General features: G+C 38.2%; 1 protein-coding gene across 1 annotated transcript in view; it reads right to left on the bottom strand.

The window, feature by feature from the left end:
* The window catches only part of CN725425 (cDNA sequence CN725425), a 62,643-nt gene that overhangs the window by 13,656 nt on the left and 29,034 nt on the right, over positions 1-19,953 (bottom strand). Inside the window, exons 2-9 of the mRNA XM_030248865.1 lie at positions 16,814-16,853; positions 12,554-12,692; positions 9,369-9,501; positions 8,967-9,015; positions 7,614-7,790; positions 5,667-5,863; positions 2,303-2,820; positions 1,505-1,574 (exon numbers count right to left, since the gene is read on the bottom strand). Of these exons, the coding sequence (XP_030104725.1) occupies positions 1,505-1,574; positions 2,303-2,820; positions 5,667-5,863; positions 7,614-7,790; positions 8,967-9,015; positions 9,369-9,501; positions 12,554-12,692; positions 16,814-16,853 (1,323 nt within the window). The remainder of the gene's footprint in view (positions 1-1,504; positions 1,575-2,302; positions 2,821-5,666; positions 5,864-7,613; positions 7,791-8,966; positions 9,016-9,368; positions 9,502-12,553; positions 12,693-16,813; positions 16,854-19,953) is intronic.

The raw sequence follows: 19,953 nt of genomic DNA, 5'->3' as shown, positions 1-19,953 counted from the left end.
AAATCGTAATCATGGGAAGCTTCTTAAATATATGGATTGAAAAGTATTATGCCAACCTGACTACTTATTTTTAATGTGTGGGCTAAACATCTATATTTTCTATACATGTGCATATTGGGGTGTGTGTGTGTGTGTGTGTGTGTGTGTGTGTTGTGTACACGTGGTTGCCAGAGTTCAACGTCAGGTGGTGTTCCTCAGGAGACATCCACCTTGCTTCTTGAGGCATGGTCTCTCACCGGGTCCTGAGGTTTGATCCGTAGGAAAGGCTCGCTGGCAGCAGGACCCAGTGATCCTCCTGTTCTCCTGTGTTCCAGTGTTGGGGTTACCTGTGTGCACCAATGCACCCAGCTCTTTTACACAATGCTAGGATCAAACGCAGGTCCTGCTGCTCGTGTGCCAAATCACACTGAGTCAAATCTGCAGCCCTGAACCATCTAGACCTCTATACCGTGACATCGGCACGCCAGACAACTTAGCGCCACACTCGAGACTGAGAATCAGGTTCTTTCTTGTTCTCTTTTGCTTTCGTTTTTGTTCTCTTGCCTTCTAAGTCACTTTGTTAAAGCTGAATCTAAAACTCAAGGCCAAAGAGTTTGGTTTTTTTTTTAACTTATAAACTTCCATATAACTGAAAAACAAATTATTTCAATTCTCAATAAATGCCAACTCCATAGAATGATATGTGTGAATTCTTTTCATTAATTGATGCTTTAAGGATTTCCATAAGACACTACTCCCACCATAAAAATTTCACTTAATAAATTTCAAATCGTAAACATCTGGCTAAATTATGATTAAGAAAACTAGACCTGTTCAGTAACTAACAGCCACAGTAACACTTCCTTTCATTATCTGTAGTTGTAGATAACTTTTAGAAAAGCCAGCATGGCAACCTCGGAACTCAAAGGAATAAACCATGGCTTAAGAAATAATGGATCCAATAAAAAATCTACAATACAAAAGCCTTTTTACAGCAGCAGCAGTAAGAAGCCAAACCTGGTGACACATAATTGTCTTCACATAACAAACCCTTAACAGTGATGAGATATGGGGATGCAGCCCTCACCACACTGCTCTGTCGCACAGGGAGCGGGGCTGAGCCAGCACGAGGAGGATGTGGGACCCACTGCCACAGATGGGGAGATTCTTGCCTATGCTACCTCACAGGATTCTCCTTCTCCCTGATTCTAGCAATGTGCCTGTGAGGACTGCAAAGCGAGACAATCAACTATTTGTGCCAATAAGCATTCTACACATACAATACTTCTATTTCTATTCCTGGATAAATTGATTCAACACTAAATAAGAAGGTACTTGGGGGCTGGAAAGTGTATGTCTAAGGAGTTGCTAGTACTCACTGTAAAAGAAATGGTAAGGCTTCCGTGAGACCACTTTGCTCACCCTACTAGAAAAAGATTACCATCTCACCTTCTATTTGTTCATTTGAAGCTATGCATTCTACTAGATCTTAATTTACACTTCTTATATTTAAGTATAAACTTACATAGTGTACACTGGGTGCTTCCGGGCATTTCTCTGCAGTTCTTTCAACTGCTTATCACTTTCAATTTTTCCTTCAAAAATATAAACATATACTGAATTAAATTTAGTATCATTTATTTTCATTTTTCAACTCAAAGCATATTGAAAGGATACATGGAGGGGAGTTGGTGGTCCATGATGTAGTGCAATAAAATACACTACTTGTGGCTTTGGATACCTCTAAGAACATTATATATTAATGTGCTGTCCATTCATCTCTTGGTATTCGATGGGAATAGGTTCCAAAACCTTCCCTTCTACTCATTACTCTACAGACACCAAAACCCACCCATACACACCATGCCTGGCAGAAAATGGTGCAATCTGTTCATATAATGTATATAATCTCATATTCTTTATATGACCTCCAAACGACTTAGTCCTATGGTACAGTATGAGTGTTCCTTTAATAAGTACTTATTCGTGTGTTCACATGTGCTGCATGTGGATGGAGGTCGGAGCAAAACATCCAGAACTTGGTTCTCTCCTCCACCATGGGTTCCAGGATTAAACTGAGGCCAACAGAAAGCCATCTGGCCAACTCCAAAAGATCTTACTAAATAGCTTCAGTCTATAGTAAGTAAAAAGTCTCTATGTGTTCAGTAAAGATGTCTTTTTTAGTTTTAGTCTTTATAGGTAGCTGAATCTGAAGATACAGAACATTTGGATATGGAGAGCCAACTATATGTGTATGTGTTTAAATAGATGAAACATGGTAACGTATATTTCTATAGAGAAAAGCTGAATGAATACCACCAACCTTTTCTCCCACAGCCGATGGAGTAACAATCTTTCTCAAAAGACCTTCTAAATTCATTTATTTCATTGCTATTGTACTCCTGGCAGGGCCTGTTTGGCTGACATGTTTCTGTGTAACTTGTATTAAAAGGAAAATTAGGAGACGTTGCCTGTGGAACTGTAAACTCCCCATTAATGAGCCCACTACTGGAATGGCTTTCATCAGAAGACACAACATGGGTGTCACTCAGGCTGTCATAACCGCACTTAGTAAAGGTTGCCCTTCTCCCAGGCTGATCTTTGCTTAATAAATCGATCATGCTGTGACTAACAAAAGAGTTATGATTGTCTGGAAGATGTCTCTGAGTTGGGTGGATCACATCTTCAAGAAAATTAGAGAATTCTTCTCCATTATTTGCATAAATCTGTTGCACTAATGGTTTTTCCATAGCAAAATCTGGCTGTCTTCTTTCATACAGGCTTCTGCAATCTTCACCCATAATCATGGATCTTTTAGTAAGGAAATCACCAGTTTCTGAACTTTGGAATAAATAAAAATATAATTAGCAGGAAAGGTTTGATCATTTTCATTTAGAAACAAATTTAAACACTAACTTAAATTTAAAACTTTGAAGAACATATTGAACAATGACAAGTATTTTCCTAAATTACATTTTAAACTTAATATTTAAGTAAATATTACTGCTCTGGATGGAAGTACATCTAATATAGTCTTCTAATAATAGGTATAAAAATAATTTATACATGATTCTGTATTTCCATGTGAAATTTAGTGCATAGTTTTAGCTATCGTTATATTAACAAACAAAGCATGACACCCAATAGTCTGTCCTTACATACAGTCCACAAATGACCTAGGGTACCACTGTATGCCACTGCTGTTTAGTCAAACAAACAAAGAGATCTTGAAGACTGTGGGGGGAAAGCTCTATGTAAAAATAGTTTTAAGGAGTCATAAATCAGTTCAAGAAGTAGAAAATATCAAGGATATTTTACAATTTAATAATTGAAATAGTTACAAAGTTCTCAATGAAGGTAAACAAAGATATAAATATTTATTTGAAAGATACAGCGACCAGATGAAAACTAATTAGGTGAACTGAGTAGCCTATAAGTTCATTCCCTGAGCAAAAACTGGAAACTTTGGGTTAAGTCTAACTTGTGTGTAAGAATCAAGGCGGATGGAAAACGTTAACAACAAAAATCTCTTTTATTCCGTTGCCAGTGACTGTACTCACTTGAGATCGGGCCATTTCAGCGACTGGAAGTATAAAGAATCTTTTGAAAAAAACCACAAGAACTTTTTAATTTTTGTTTTTCCTCTTAATTATGCATATTTCTGTATGTATATGGGGGTGGTACGTGCTGAGTGCAGCTGTCCACAGAACCAAACAGTGTCGAGTCCCTTGGCTGAAGTTACAGGTGGGTTTTAGTTGCTTGATGTGGGTTAGGAACCACACCTGCATCTCCTGTGAGAGCAGTGTGTGCTCTTAAGTGCTGAGCCATTTCTTCAGCTTTAAATTTTTGATTTCTAATTTGGCATTCAACTTACTTAATATTTAAATCAAAAGACTATGTTTTAGGAACTAGATCATGGGATAGAGAGAGAAACTAGGTTGGAATAGAGAGAGAGAATTGTTTATAATTAAACAGAAAATTCGTTGTTCATAAATGTTCATAGATTCCTCGTGATTTCTAAATAAACATCTAATTAGTATTTTATACTAAAAGATGCAATCCAATGTAATAATACACGCCTCTAAAGACAAAAAAATCCCATCATTATAAATGGGAGAATAATCATAGAGCATGTCATAACTTATAAAACACACGACATAATGATATCGTATTTTACAACTGATTTTCAGCATTATAACAGAGGAATCAGTAAAAAAGAGTCACCACCAAGGGATCTATAATACAGTAAGGAAAATGAAAGAAAATTAAAAATCACAGAAGTATAATCCTACAGTCGAAGGCCAATATAATGAACAGAGAGACTTCCACGGTAAGAAACCCATCTCTAACGCCAGGCGTCTCCTCAGCACACATCTCTGGGTACGTAGATACCCACGTGTAGAATATTAAGGCTTTGCGCTGTTTCTCACTTTCTACAAAACTCAGCTCATGATGGAGCAAAGATCACAGAGGTGGAATGCTCCAAGATTTTGGCAATGGTTTTTCTGAATATTGCCACATGTAGTGACTAAACAATACTTCTGGAGAGGAGACAACCTATATTCTCCCACTATTAATCTATCGAAAACCCCTCCTCTGAGCTCAAATAATCAAATTTTAAAATGAGAAAAATTGAGTTGGAAAGATGGCTCAGCAGTTAAGGCATTGGTTGCTCTCCCAGAGGCCTTTGTTTCACTTTTACCACTTGCACGGTGCTCACAACTATTGATAGCTCTAGTCCCAAGGTATCTGATATCCTCTTCTTGCCTCCTTAGGTACCAGGCACACATGTAGTGCACAGACATACATGCAAGCACAACACACACCAGATGAAATAATAAAAAACTGTATTAATGATCAAATGATTTAGATGGATGTTTCTCAAACACAGAAATATGACCGAAATATATGAGGGCAAATACTCAACATGATTGGCCCTCGGGGAATGCAAAGTGAAGCCATAATGAGATACCGTCCCGTGCCAATTATAGCGGCTCCTTTTCAAAAAAGTAAAATACAAACAACAATAAATAAATAAATAAATAAATAACCAATGCTGATCAGGAAATTAACGGGAATTCTTCCACGTTGTGTGGAAATACAAACTAAAAACAGGATGGCCATTATAAAGAAGAAGAGTGGAGGTCCCTAAAACCTGAAAATGTAGCAGATGGTCCAACTCACTGTCCTGGGTATCTCTCCAAAGGAAATGTAACTGCAGAGTCAAACATATGATAGCACTACTCACAAAAGCTAAGACACCAAATTAGTCTGTATGCCCATCAACAGGTGAATGGTTTAAAAATGCAGGATGTATTCATAGAGTAGTATTTGGCACGCACACACACACTCACACACACAGAATGAAATTCAATTGGTTATATCAAAATGGTTAAAACTAGAAAATGCTATATTAAATGACAGACACAGAAGGACGGGGACAGATCCTCTTTCTCGTGTGCAGATGCTGTGAGATTACAGAGAATACTGGGGACTACGGCTGGGGAGGGTGTGGGCTGGCCTGAGCCTGACAGCCACACAGTACAGTTCAATACCCAGGTACTGAGCTAGCACCCAGAAGTCCTAGAATGCGCAGTATGTTAGTGTTTAAGGTGCAAGTTTAAACTAACTAAAGGGTATGTTTCATTATGATGGCCTTTTTCTAGAATATTACTTACATCCTCAGCTAAAAATATCTGTGCCCCTTTAAAATCAAGCTAGTGGCTTGGAGGTCAGCACTCTGCTTCTTTTCTTCTAATTCTACATACCTGTTTGTTCGCTTGTATGGCGCTTCAAACTCTGCCGTTGTCTGAGATGAACTAAAAACATGTTGGTGTTTATTTAATTTGGAAAATAAGGACTCAGGAAATTTTCCATTACTGAACTGAAAAAAGGGAGAAAACAGCAAAACAATATGAACATATTTACGATTTAAATTGTTTACTAAGAATGGCACCCAGGTGAGCAATGTCTATACTAAAAAATGTTTTGCTCTGCCTAAAAAAAGTAATTTTAATTCTTACTCATAACCAAATAAATACTCTTCTAACAATATGATCAATGTCAATATTTAAGTAATTGCTAAATTATAATTACTAAAACAACAAAATTTTACTATACTAACATTACCACTTTTTGAGGTTAAAAACTTCTATAAAACAAAATAAAACCATTCAGCGCACTGGTATCTTGAATGACTAAAAGTTCTATCTCTAGCAGGAAATTAGCCGTGTCCCACAGAACTGTGTGCATCTCTCACGTCCATTTAATAAGCAGATGCGGTCTTCTGCTTTAATTCCTTGATATGAGTATCATTGAGTAAATAAGGGCTTGTATGAGAAAACTGATGAAAACCAGGGTAGGCCCGTGTCCAGCAGTAGGTGACCAAACACAAATATCACTCAATGGTGATTTTGTTTAGGCATTGATCTTATCTTACTGGGGTTTGTAATTATTATTATATTTGCTTTTCGTTGTTTCTGATTTTGTGGTTTATGGGTTTTGTTTATGTGTGTATCACTATTTCTCATACATTTTCATTTTTTTAAATTTCTAGGTGTTTGTTTGTTGCCTATTTGTTTTCAAAAAAGAGAGAGATAGAATGAGAGGAATGGAATGTGTATGGAGGTAGGAAGACTGTAATCAAAATATCTTGTATTAACTTTCAAAAGTAGAAAAGAAAACTCAAAAAAAGTAGATAGCACCTAAAGTACTAGGCCCTAGAAGTAGCAAGTTCTCATTTACCACTGTAATAAAATACTTAACTTTCTCTTTTCTGAGAAACAGTAAAATATTTTAATATATAATAAAATTGAATTGAATAATTACATATCTGATTCTAGAATATATAACAGAGATTTGTGGGCTTATAAATTATATGTTCATTATAAATTGATTTATAAATAATACATATAGGTAAATGTGGCATCAACCTTATATGCCAAAAGTAGGTCCTAAAAGGAAGGCTTTTTGCTAATAAGGCACAGCATATTACCCTTTCCTCATCATTATCACCCACCAGTAAAATAACACTTAGACCTTAAGACGATCAACATGTTTGCTAGAAAATCATTCTCTTTTATGTGCTATGACAGATATAGTTCAGGACATCTCTATATTAACCCCAGGACACAGTGGCTGAGCATTTAAAGAGTAACTCTATCTATCTATCTATCTATCTATCTGTCTATCTATCTATCATGCATATAAATATATAAACAGCTATCTTCTTTAAAGTCATGAGAAGAATGAAGGTTTGTGACTTATGTTTAAGAGCCTGTGACACATCCAGGAGACTGCATGTTGCTGTTGACATGCTGCTTGCCTTATCATGTCTGCTGAGTCACCATGGCAGCCCAGCTCCTCATTTCAATGATAATTACCATCAAATATGATCAATACACTAAACTAGTTCCAAATTTACTTCCATTAGTTTTTAAGAGAATGACTTCTAAATTTTAAAAAATAATACTTCAGTTATTAGATTCATAGTCATCTGAAGTACAGAGATGAAATATTACCCTTCATTCACCACTGCATTTGGCTAGCATCCTGAAACCTCTCCTTGTCAGACTTAGGAGGAGGAGGACCCAGCATGAAAACATGAAGTGAGAGAAGCCGTGGCTCCAGTGTACCTGCCCACTGTGGGGATTTTCATATACAAACTGCTGAGGACTTGGACCTATTCTTGGGGTGGAATGTTGGCTCCGAATATGTCTGTTAGAGCGTAATTCTTCTGGAAAAGATGGTGGAATATAACTGCAGTTTCCTGTTTCGTTGAACATTCTGTATGACTTCATGTCTTGTGATGACTATAGAAAAAAAAATAAAATCACTAAAAGTATAGAAGAAGTCAACATAATACAACAAAAAGGAGGAGGAAAGCGTGTGGCTACTGAAGAGGTGTCCTGAGAAAGAGCAAGCCGTCAGCAGTTCCTGGGGCCACTGGGGTCCTGCTTAAGAGTTCCTTCCCTCTGCTTCCCCTACAGCCTTCCTTCCTCAAGTTCCTTTTCTGAATGTCACCTTCTAATGACATAAAATCTTAAAAAACAAATGACAGGATGCCCGTGGTATTTTATTATTTCGTCAGCTTCCACAGTGGCCTCTGTGATCCAGCTAACTTAAGCCTGATAACTCAAGCACACATAAGAATAATATGGCATTGGACATTAATTAAAATTTCAAGCTTTATTCAACCAATGCATTGTCTGATTCATTATGATTTATTGCAAAAATAACTGTTATACTTTGAAAATTATCTTGTGCTAAATATGAGTTCCTAACATTTGACATAAATAATCTTTTCATTACATTTGAAAAGATGAACTGATCAGTGATCATGGGAACCTGATAAAAGACTCCCTCAGCCGGAGCTGGGAAGATAGTCTGGCGATAAACTTCTTGTTATGCAAGCATGCGGACCAAGTCTGATTCCCCCACACCTACGTGAAGGAGCCAGCTGTGTCGGTGCACACTGGCAATCCCAATGATGGGAGGCAGAAGAAACAGGTTGATTTCTGGAATTCACTGGTCAGACTTGTGGATCAGTCAGTGTGACTGAACCAACCTGCTCTAGGAATGGAGAAAGACCCTGTCTCAAAAATCAAGTGGGAGAGTGACTGACCTCTGGCCTCTCCATGCACAAACACATATGCATCTACCTACCTCACTCCATGAACCCACACAAACACACACACACAGATGATTGATAGATAGATAGATAGATAACAAAATAATCTCTATTCGAATTGTGCTTTGCAACTCTCCTATAACAAGAAGACTCACGTGTTAAATATGTCTGGCCACATGACATCATCCACAGTGGCTACATAATCAGAGTAATTAGAGTAAATTTCCTACATTGGAAAAATTGTGAAAGTACTCATTTAGAAACTATAAAAAAATTAAAGGATATTTAATTTTACCTAGGATTTTAAAAGTTAGATCATCTAAGAATGGAACAATTTATAGTTTTCTTTAAAACTCACTTGAACTGGGCCAGTTTCTTCCTTGCTATAGATTCTTTGATAGGGTACACTAAAGAAAACAAAAATTTAAAGTTAAAAATACAAACAGCAATAACATTTATCTTATGTATGTTTAAAGTCCACTGTGGCTACACAAGCACTCAACACAGAAAACTCTGGAAAATTATTCCCGGGTCATAATACTACTAAGTTTTGAAAAAAAAAAAACAAAACTAGGGTAGGCATTTTAATAGGAAAAGTCAGAGCGTATGCACAAAGCCCCAGCAGCACGGGTGTGCATCCTAACAGTTGAATGACATCAACAAGCAGTGGAGCTGGAAGGTGACGTCACTCTCAACTTCCCAGCAAATGAGAAAGCTGACAGTGTTCTGTGAGCTAGCCACGGTCCCAGCTAACATTTACCTGTCCTCCATATCATCAATGCACAGTTTAGAAGGCACACAGTGAGGTGACATTGGAAGTTCTAAATCATGCTTCCTTAGAGGGACTTTCAAATCTCTGGTCATATTCACATGAGTTGGTCTTTTCATGGTTTCTATAATGAAAAAATGTTAAATAATAATTTTAAAGTACAGGTTTTAAAATCAGTTTGCTATATCATCCCTCAATTAATTATACATATGACAATATTCTTCTAAGACTTGTTCTATATGCATGCTATTACAGAATTAGACTACTAACAACGATTATGAAATTTTTAAAAATTACCCTGCTTCAATTAAAGGGCTCTAATAACTCAAGTAATTTCTTCTTCCCCAGTTACTACACTATATCAGATACTGTGTTATTCTATTTTAGCACTTCGCACACTTAATTACACTTGATTAATATTATCTCCCTCAACAGACTTTAAACTTGAGAGCAGTGGTTCTCCACCTCTTTGGAGGTCAGACGACCCTTTCATGAGTTCATTTAAGACCACTGGAAAACACAGATATTTACATTACAACTCATAACAATTTAAAAATAAAGTTATGAAGTAGCAACAAAATAATATTATGGTGGGGAGGTCATTAAAACATGACAAAATGCTATACTAAATTGCAGCCTTAGGAGTCACAGCATTAAGAAGGCTGAGAACTACCACTTTAAAGGAAGGAATCTTGTATCTTTTTTTTATTGGGTATTTATTTCATTTACATTTCCAATGCTATCCCAAAAGTCCCCCACCCACTCCCCCACCCACCCACTCCCACTTCTTGGCCCTGTCATTCCCCTGTACTGAGGCATATAAAGTTTGCATGACCAATGGGCCTCTCTTTCCACTGATGGCCTACTAGGCCATCTTCTGATTCATATGCAGCTAGAAACACAAGCTCCGGGGGGTATTGGTTAGTTCATATTGTTGTTCCACCTATATTCCTTATATGTTTTTTTATGCTAGTGAGATCACTGTTTTATTTGCTCAGAGCCCATCCTACCTACAGGGGGAGTTTTCTCTCTTTCTGTCAACCATCACTTTATGGACAAACACCTGGTGCAGAAGTAGCCATTTGAGCAAAGATAATTGAGCCACAGACTTGTCCTCTGCCTCAGTGCACTGTCTAACTGCAGGCCAGCAGTCCCACAGGCAGCTTCTGGTGGAACTGAAAACTTTGGAATGAGGGAAATGACTTGTATTCTTTGGGAACTGAACATGAAAACTACTGATTCTTAAAGCCAGGTTTTAACTGTTCATGATGAAGAAAATCTGAGATGAGGTTCCCCACTCAACAGAGAAATAATCTTACTGGGATCCGAGTTCCTGATCAAGGTATCCCTAAGACGCAGTGTACTACTGCTATGACTTTGGAAATTCTGCCATTAGCTGCCACCAAGTCATAAGTAATAAAATCTTGCTTCCTATTTCATACTCCATGTGTGTAATATTATAACTGTTCTCAGTAAACCCGTGTTGAGTGAGCGAGTGTAACCACAGGAAGAAGGCGACACAGTACCTGATACATCCTAACTGTGCTACCTTGGCATTTAAGGAAGCTGAAGAAAGAGGAAGGGCAAGCTCACGTTTCCTTCTTCTCAGTAGGGCACACAACTTAAGAGCATTTTTGTGACCTTTTCATAAAGCGGGCAATAGGAGCTTCCTGTGAGAGGTGCCCCTCTTAGACCTGAAGGACAAAGCCTTTGTCTTTGATGCAGTGTTGGAACTGAACTGACTCTGTGTAAGATGTACCCTGATCAGTATCCACTCTAAACACAGGCCCTCAGTGAGGACCTCAGCAGACAAAGAGGGGTTCACTCTTGAGTCCCCGCTTTGAGTCACCCTCTGTGATTCTGTCACGCTTCTCTACAGCTGTTCCATGGCTTTTCACACTCAGCACTACAAAGACACAGGGTTAGCCATTTCTTGAGACTTTCATTTCCTAATGAAGGCTCTCATGCTACAGAAAACTTATTATACAAATGCCTTATTATTGTTAATCTTTCCTTATTGAGGCCTCAATAATGACTCTAGCAATATATTAGAAATAGAAAAATATATCAGTAAAGTAAGATGTTTTATACTAAAAAAAAAAATCAATGGATAATATATTTACTCCTTCTAAAACATAATTAATTCTACATATTATTACGGAGAGAAAACGTTCAAGTAAACAGGAAGATACTAATGTACTTATCAACTTTAACCTTTCCTTGAAAAATTGCCTTTTGAAAAGATTCATTTTAATTTGGTGTGTGAATGTCTTCCTGCACACATGCATGTATACTGTGTTCATGCCTGGAGCCTGCAGAGTGCAGAAGAGGCTGTTAGAGACCCTGGAAGTGGAGTCAGCGCTGGTGAGCTAGCCTGTGGTCCTGGGAACTAGCAGCCGCTGTGCTTCATCCCTGAGCCACTGCCCTGGGCCCAAGCTGTTTTGTTTTTTTTAAGTTCTTAGTCTTACACTTGTTAGTACCTTGTAAAATAAGCTGAAGTTCCTCTAAAAGAGCAAAATTATTTGTTTTAGTTGAAAAGTCAAACTGTGTGACAAAAAAGCTTTATTTTGAAAGCTAATGCCTCAGAAGTGTATAAGACAGCAAGACAGGAAAAGTCACTAAGACAAAAATCTTTTAATTATTCCTTCTGTACAAATTTCCCAAGTAGTAAGAGATAATAACACGTTTATTATTGTCTTTGGTTTGGTTTTTTTGGTCTTTTCGAGACAGGGTTTCTCTGTATAGCCCTGGCTGTCCTGGAACTCACTTTGTAGACCAGGCTGGCCTCAAACACAAGAAATCCACCTACCTTGCCTCCCAAGTGCTGGGATTAAAGGCATGCGCCACCACTGCCCAGATTATTATTGTCTTTGTTAAAGCTAAACTTTGGTGACTATTTGCCTAGAAATAATATCATAGCTAAAATAACTCTTTGATAAATTAATGATATCAAACAAGTTAATCTTACATAATGTGTGTACATACTCGCGCACACACAAACACACACATGGCCTAAGAATAAAATAAATATAAATAAATAGATAAAACAACAAAAGATCTTAATTCAAATACTGGCTAAGCTTATACTTTGAGTTCTGGAATTTCTACCCAATTACATGGCTAGACATTATGAGTTACCACATCAAGATCAAAACAAATGCTTTTGAAAGGCTTACCAGAATTTTCCTTCATGGACGAGATCTGATTTACCACATACAGGTTAAGGAGATCTAAACTGACAGAGGGCTTCTTGACAGGTGAAACAACACCCAGTAATTTCAGTTTTGATTTCAACTTATTCCTTTCAAAGTATTCCTGGAATAATTAAGAATTAAAAATATCAATTTCACAACCATACAATTCAATGCAAATCATAAACCATAAATGCATAGAGGCTATCAAGCCACTGAATGCATGTTTTGGTTTGTTTGGTTTGTTTGGTTTGGTTTGTTTGGTTTGTTTGGTTTGGTTTGGTTTGGTTTGGTTTGGTTTGGTTTGGTTTGGTTTGTTTGTTTTGTTTTGTTTGTTTTGTTTTGTTTTTCCGAGACAGGGTTTCTCTGTGTAGCCCTGGCTGTCCTGGAACTCACTCTGTAGACCAGGCTGGCCTCGAACTCAGAAATCCGCCTGCCTCTGCCTCCCGAGTGCTGGGATTAAAGGCGTGCGCCACCACCGCCCAGCTGCATATTTTCACTGTGACACAAGATTCACATTTACATGGAAAGTGAAATCAATTATATGACAGCTTGTAGCTTGCCGAAAGACTTTCAGTCTGGCAGGCAAAAAAGTTTTTCTATGACAACATACTGCACTTTATTTAAAAGACAACAACAAAACCACCACCACCAACAAAACCCTCAAAGACATAACAAAGTGCCATTGAAAATTCAAGAGGGGACAGTGACAGCGCACAGTGGCACAAGCCTGATGGCCTAAGTCCGAGCCCCTGTACCCTTGATAGAAGAAGATATTCTCGTCCTGAAAGTTTTCCTTTGCCCTCCACAGGCATGCTGTGGTACATATGCATCCTCACACATGTATGCATGGTCACATGTGCACATACAAACACACACACACATGTAAAAATAAATAAAATTGTACAACCAACCAAGAGGAAAGCAAAAGCCATGTGAGAACTAACCTGCAACTAATACAGACTTAACTCACTGCACCCCTATTGCTTAATGTTTTATATGAACCAGACTTACACATACGTAGCATTATTTGTCCAGTTTATACTTTCTTCCTGGGTCTGAACTATAATTATTCTTCATATTTTAGTTACATCTTTAATTGACTAAATCCAAAGACATTTTTGTTTGTAAAAAGGATTTGTTTTATTTGTAAGTGCATTTGTGAGTGAGTGTGCCTGTGGAGTGCACAGCGCCTTTGGGGAATCTACTGCAGCTGGAGGTACAGGCTGTTGTGAACTATCTGATGTGGGTGCCCAGACCCTCTGTGGGTGCTCAGGTCCTCTCTTAGGGCAGTTTGTGCTCTGAAACACTAAACTATATCTCCAGCCCTCTGTAAAACTTTTAAGTTAATATTTTAATTTATCAAAGTAATGGGTTTCACTGTTGCATTCATTTGCTCTTTAACTGTTCCCTTCACCCCCTCCCCACACCCCACTCCCCTTGTACTCCCCACTCTGACTGACTGCTTCCAACCCCTAGGGAGTCTCCCTTCTGATTTCTTCACCCTCCTTTCCCTACATCCTAAAGGTAGCTCCCCACTTCTACTGATCTCCTTTCTATTTCAAGACCTGTACATTTTATATATATACATATATAATATATACATATACACACATATATACACATATATACATATATACACATATACATATATATACACATATACACATATATACATATATATACACATATATACATATATATACACATATACACATATATACATATATATACACATATACACATATATACATACACACACACACACACACACACACACACATATATATATATATATATATATATATATATATATAAAATGTAATTTTGTCCCATGTATTTATACTGTTAAGTCTATGTTCCATACATGAAGGAAAACAAGGGTTTGCCTTTCCTGCTTTGCCTTATTTCATTTGATGATTTTCAGTTCTACCCATTTCCCTGCAAATTTTGTGATTTCATTTCCTTTTATAGCTAAATAAATATGTATCAGATTTCTTATTCATTCTTCTGATGCTTGATATACATGTAGGCTGGTCCCATTCTGAGCTACCATGAATAGTATAGCTATAAACCAAGTTAGTCAGCTCTGAAATAACCTACATACTTAGGAATACAGGTACACATACAATATCAGTAATGATTAAAGAAACAGAGGCCATGAGCCAGTGAGGCAGACAACACAAGCTGGTATGACAGGAGATGATACATAAACTAGGGGGTGAAGGGTGGGCAAGGGGAGAGCAGGAGAACAAGAGAAGTCTTGGCGACTATTTCTAAAACACATGGATGCATCAGTCTCGGAACAGACTAAAAAGAACGCGAGCCCCCATTTCCAGGAATACTGAGTAGCAGGTGTGCTCTTCGTCCTTTAGCTGACAGGCTGCATCCTAATCTCTGGCCACTGAAAGGTCAAAGTGTGTGACTACGTCATCTGAAAAGATTAGGCTCGGTTTTTCTGATGAAGTCTGGCTTGGTAGAGTCCATTAGAAAACCATCTAAAGAGAAACAGAAATCTTTCGGGAAACAAACCAAATTTCAACTTGCACATGGGCATTAAAATGAATAGAGAGGTAAAAGCCTACAGAATGTGTCAGGAAAACATGGGAGTAGTTTCAAGCTGAGAAGATTGGCCAGCTGTATAGAAGATGATGACATGTTAAAGTTGAGTCTGACTGAGAATAGTTGGCAGAAGCAAGACTGTACATGACAGCAAGCTGGGGAAAGAACAGGTGAGGGTGGCTTTAAGACTCAAGAGCTACCGTAGAAGAAAGAAAAATCCACAGGGGGCAACTCTTCATGCTTTCACTGTTAATCAATCAGTCTCTCTCTCTCTCTCTCTCTCTCTCTCTCTCTCTCTCTCTCTCTCTCTCTCTCTCTCTCTTCTCTCTCTCTCTCTCAGCACACTGATGCTGTGTGTTTCCTCCTTCTTACCCTCTCTATATTTTAGAATTTGCTGTATTGGAATCTCAGTACATTACTCTGTAAGATGCTTGTTTTCCTCAGGGCTACAGAGAGTGACCCACACTACCTGCATGCAGCTGACTCAGTACCTCTGCTAACACACTTGTATCTTTCACAGGCCACAATTTGTTTAAAGATCATACTACCAATGCACTAGTGAAAATTTTGGGGTTCCCTTTGCATACGTTTTCTGTGTGTGTGTGTTTCTGTGTCTCTGTGTCTCTCTCATCCATTCTCTCTCATTTTATTAATAGCAATGACCTAATTATTTATGTATATTCTCAAACTACAAAGTTTCTAAGTTCCTTTTCAAGATATATACTCTTGGTTGTAAGGTTTAATAAAATCAGTGGCTTCTCTCTCTCTCTCTGAGATAATAAATTACACCATCTTTCCCTTTCCCTTGGCTTGCTTTCATATTCATGCATGACCTCTTTTAAAATTATGTTACATGCATATAGGAATACACAGTTATATTCTTAAATACAGCCTTTTCAGTCTCTACAGTGTCACTCATGTTCATATCTTCAAGGATGACCATTTGCATTGGATAGCCAATTGGTCTACTCTTCCCTGAGGAAGACTATGTTTTCCCTCTCAGAATTCCTTAGCTGCTTGTAGTTCTTTTGCAGGGTTGGGGTCTCCTGGGCTTTCTCCATCCACTGTTGTTATTCTCGTTCAGCTCATGTGTAGGCAATCACGTTAGGGAGGCTTTATAGGTATAGGTTTGGATATTACTAGGAGAGACAATCTCACAGGAAACTCACTCCTCTCCTGGCTCATATTATGAATATATTAAAAAGTGACTAAATAAGCCAGATGTGGGACACAAGACTCTACACAATAGCCTACGGCTTGAATTACAGGGCTAAAATTGAGGGCAGTGAGAAGCAGCTAGATCTGAGATGAGTCTTACAGCTACAAAGACTGCAACAGTCAATAATGATCATTGTAAGTGTCTGCTTGAGCAATGTATGGTGTTAAATAAGCCATGTACAAGGAATAAGAAGGAAAAATGAAGTTATCTTCCATCTTATTTGAGTTAATCCCTTTTTGAGACAGAGTCTTGCTGTGGAGGTCTGGAAGACTAGAACTCACTATGTAGCCCAGGCTGGGCTTGAACAAACAAACATCAGTCTTACTGTGCATGGCAACAAATACAAAAGAGTGCCATTATACCTGGCCATGAGGAGAATTTATTAGTAATAAAGAGTGACTCAGAAGTTTAGTATTAAGTTTACTATTATAGAGCTAACATCACTCAGATTATAATGCCCTTACCTTCTGCTTTCTTCTTTCTTGCTTTATCAGAACTCTGCTCCTAAAAACATAAGCAGGATAAAACACACAGTTATTAAAGAAAAGACCATTTCTAAGATGATTGCCATTTCAATTGAAAATCTAAAATTAAATTCTAAAATTATTTATCAATGTAATATTTTCCAAAAATATGAAAATGTTTTTTTAAAATCTCAGCATGTACTATTTCACATAAATTTCTTAGGAAGTCCAAAATGAAATAAAAACTATTACAATAATTAATAAAAGACAAAATAAATCTGAGATTTATAAAAAAGAAATGCATTAGAAACGGTGTTTACTGAACCACTCTCATCTGATAATAACACTCCTGGTCAACAGCTCCACTTACTCAGCATTTCTTTAATGCTTCAACATCCTGGCAGCATCACTTGGGACATCACCAGGATAAAGGACATAAGTTATTTCAGGCTCGAAGAAACTCTGGGGTGTATTGCCAGAGCAACTCCAAGTGTATTAATATACCAGTTATCTCAGCACTGAGTACTGTGGCACACACCTGTAATCCCAGTATCTGGGGCACTGAGGCAGGAAGACCATGAGTTTGGGGTCACTTTGTCCTACAGAATTGTTCTAAAATACTCTGAGCACCATGATGGGAACATGGCATTGAACACAACTTTAGCTCACTGGTAAAACACCTGTCTACACTCACACGGCCCTGCCTTTGGTCCTCAGCACTGTGAAAGGCAGAGGGAAAGAAGGAAATGCCCTACTCTAAGTCAGTTTGGGTTGCTATGAAAATACCACAACTGTGTAGAAGATATTGGGGCACAGAGAACTATACCCCAAATTATGCTGCTTTGAAATGATAAGTACTTTGAAGAAAATGGATACTCGAAAGCAAAGTCCCCCTCAGACCTTCTCCTGATTGCCTATTTCTGCCATCTCTACACAGCAGATCAGAGACTGCAATTATTCTCCTCATCACAGGTCACAGAAACTAGACCCTGCTTCTATATGGTCGGCCATATGTCTAGAAATATAACAGATTCTTGTATAAGAGCATGCCATCAAAGGAATATTCTGATCCCTTTCCTTTCATATAGATTGTGCAGTCCACATTCAATTTAAATTCAATTCAAGAAGTCTTGTCTCATACCTGACAGGAAAGAATGCTACATAGAGAGTCCAAGAAGAATATAAAATAACAGGCCTTATGGGTTTCTAGCCTCTGTTTATATCAAGGCACACTTTTGTGTCCAGTCAGTCTTCTTCATGTGTGCCAATTCTTCATCAAACCTAAGCATATGAACAAATGGTTTTCTCTGGGTTTGGTGTCTTCAGGACTGAAGATTACTGAGTCCAATGAAATTGAGTAAAATAAATGTGTTACACTTCTCTCTTCACAATTTGGCTTTAGTTACAGAGCTGTGTCAGCCATGAACTTTTGATGAATAGGAAAGATAATATACTTTTCTGCCTAAATTAAAACATCAGAAATTCCTCTCAGTTCTGACAGCTGTACCGACTACAGTTAAAAATGCCCAGAGAACACCTAACAGATGCCCATTTTCTGCTTCACAGATGAATACACTATTTATTCACATAGCGAAGGGATGGGCTGGCTTTTGTACAGACAGGAATCATAACAATGAAAGCTCTGCTCATATGATTCAATCACATCCCTCAGGTCCAAGACCTCCCATACCATCAGCATAGGGGTTAAAAATTTCAGGTCCCAGACTTGGAGGGTGTCAGAGAAAGTAAGGGTATTAATTGTTAAAGCCTAGGAACGTGTAGCTTGGGATGGGGGTGGAAAGACTTGAGACACAACTGTGAACCTAGAGATTCTCAAAAGTTTCTCTCACTTAAAGCATTGGTCTCTCCATCCTTAGCAGAAAGATGTACACCGAAGCCCACTCCTTGAAATATTGCCTTTTCTGTCTTTGACTAGGGGAAATAATCCTTCATCGTTTAATAAACCAGAAGTGGCTTTCCCTGAAGAAAATGCCAGGCAAGACAATTCTGGAATCCATCAGAGTTCACCACTTGCTTCCTTTATACCTATAACCAAAATACAGGCTAGGCAGGCTCAGCAGGCTCCTAAAGGGGAGATAGAGAGGGTAGTCCATGAAGAGGTGTACTACACTACTAAAGATCTTAATGAATTTGCTAGTTCATTCAAGCAGAAGGTGCAAGAACATTTGAAAAGCTTTATTGTCACACCCTTCTGTGTGCCAGATCTTAGGGTTGGAGACACTGCTGCTCACTTCAATGGATTCAGTGCAGTTGTTTTAATTGGGCTCTGAGGTAGCAGGGGCCAAGTGACAGCACTGAATCACCAAAGGTAAGGTGATTATAGCTATAGTAGGCAACATAGGAAAAGCAATGTCCATAATGGCCTGATCTGTAATGGAAGCATAGACAAAGTGAACTTTAAGGTGTCATGATCCATATGTGTGGGAAGCCGTTGCAGAGTGGCAGTTACAGAGTGGCAGTTGCAGAGTGGCAGTTGGCTACTGCTGGCCACCACACATGCATAGGCAGTAAAGGTTCTTTTGCCAAGATGAGGTTTTGAGAATTAACCAAAGTTAACCAATCAGATGAGAGACAAGTTAACTAATCAGATGAGAGACAAGTTACCCAATCAGATGAGAGAGAACGCCTCTCCTAGGCCTATATAAGCAGCACCAGTTCTGGGCTTAGGGTCTCTTCGCCTCTGCAATCAAGCTCTCCCAATAAACGTGTGCAGAAGGATCCTGTTGCAGCGTCATTCTTGCTGGCCAGTCGGGCACGCGCAAGACATATGGACCTTTGGTACTAGCTAATCAATCTTGGTATTTTGACATATGAAATATATAAAGATTCTACTGCATTTCTCTTTGATATATAAAAGCAGAAAATTTCGCAAACAAAATAGAGACTCCACTAGATTGTGACAAAAGGAAATCTTGTTCTATGAACCAATTTCCAGACTTGAGCCAACTTGAAGATCCAAAAGCCCTTGAATGAAGGGATGGCCAGGTTCCACTGAGACAGGACCTTGATAAAATATTTAAGATTTTTTATTGTTAGTCTTTCTCTGTCCTTCCCTAGAAGCACCTGACACCTTTTACAAAGATAACTGTATACTGGTAGAAAGGAAAAAAGTCAGACTT

This window comes from Mus musculus, chromosome 15 (genome assembly GCF_000001635.26).
Source record: "Mus musculus strain C57BL/6J chromosome 15, GRCm38.p6 C57BL/6J".
Classification (NCBI taxonomy): Eukaryota; Metazoa; Chordata; class Mammalia; order Rodentia; family Muridae; genus Mus; species Mus musculus.
The sequence above is the reverse complement of the archived record's forward strand: the minus strand, read 5'-3'. Positions and strand labels throughout refer to the sequence as shown.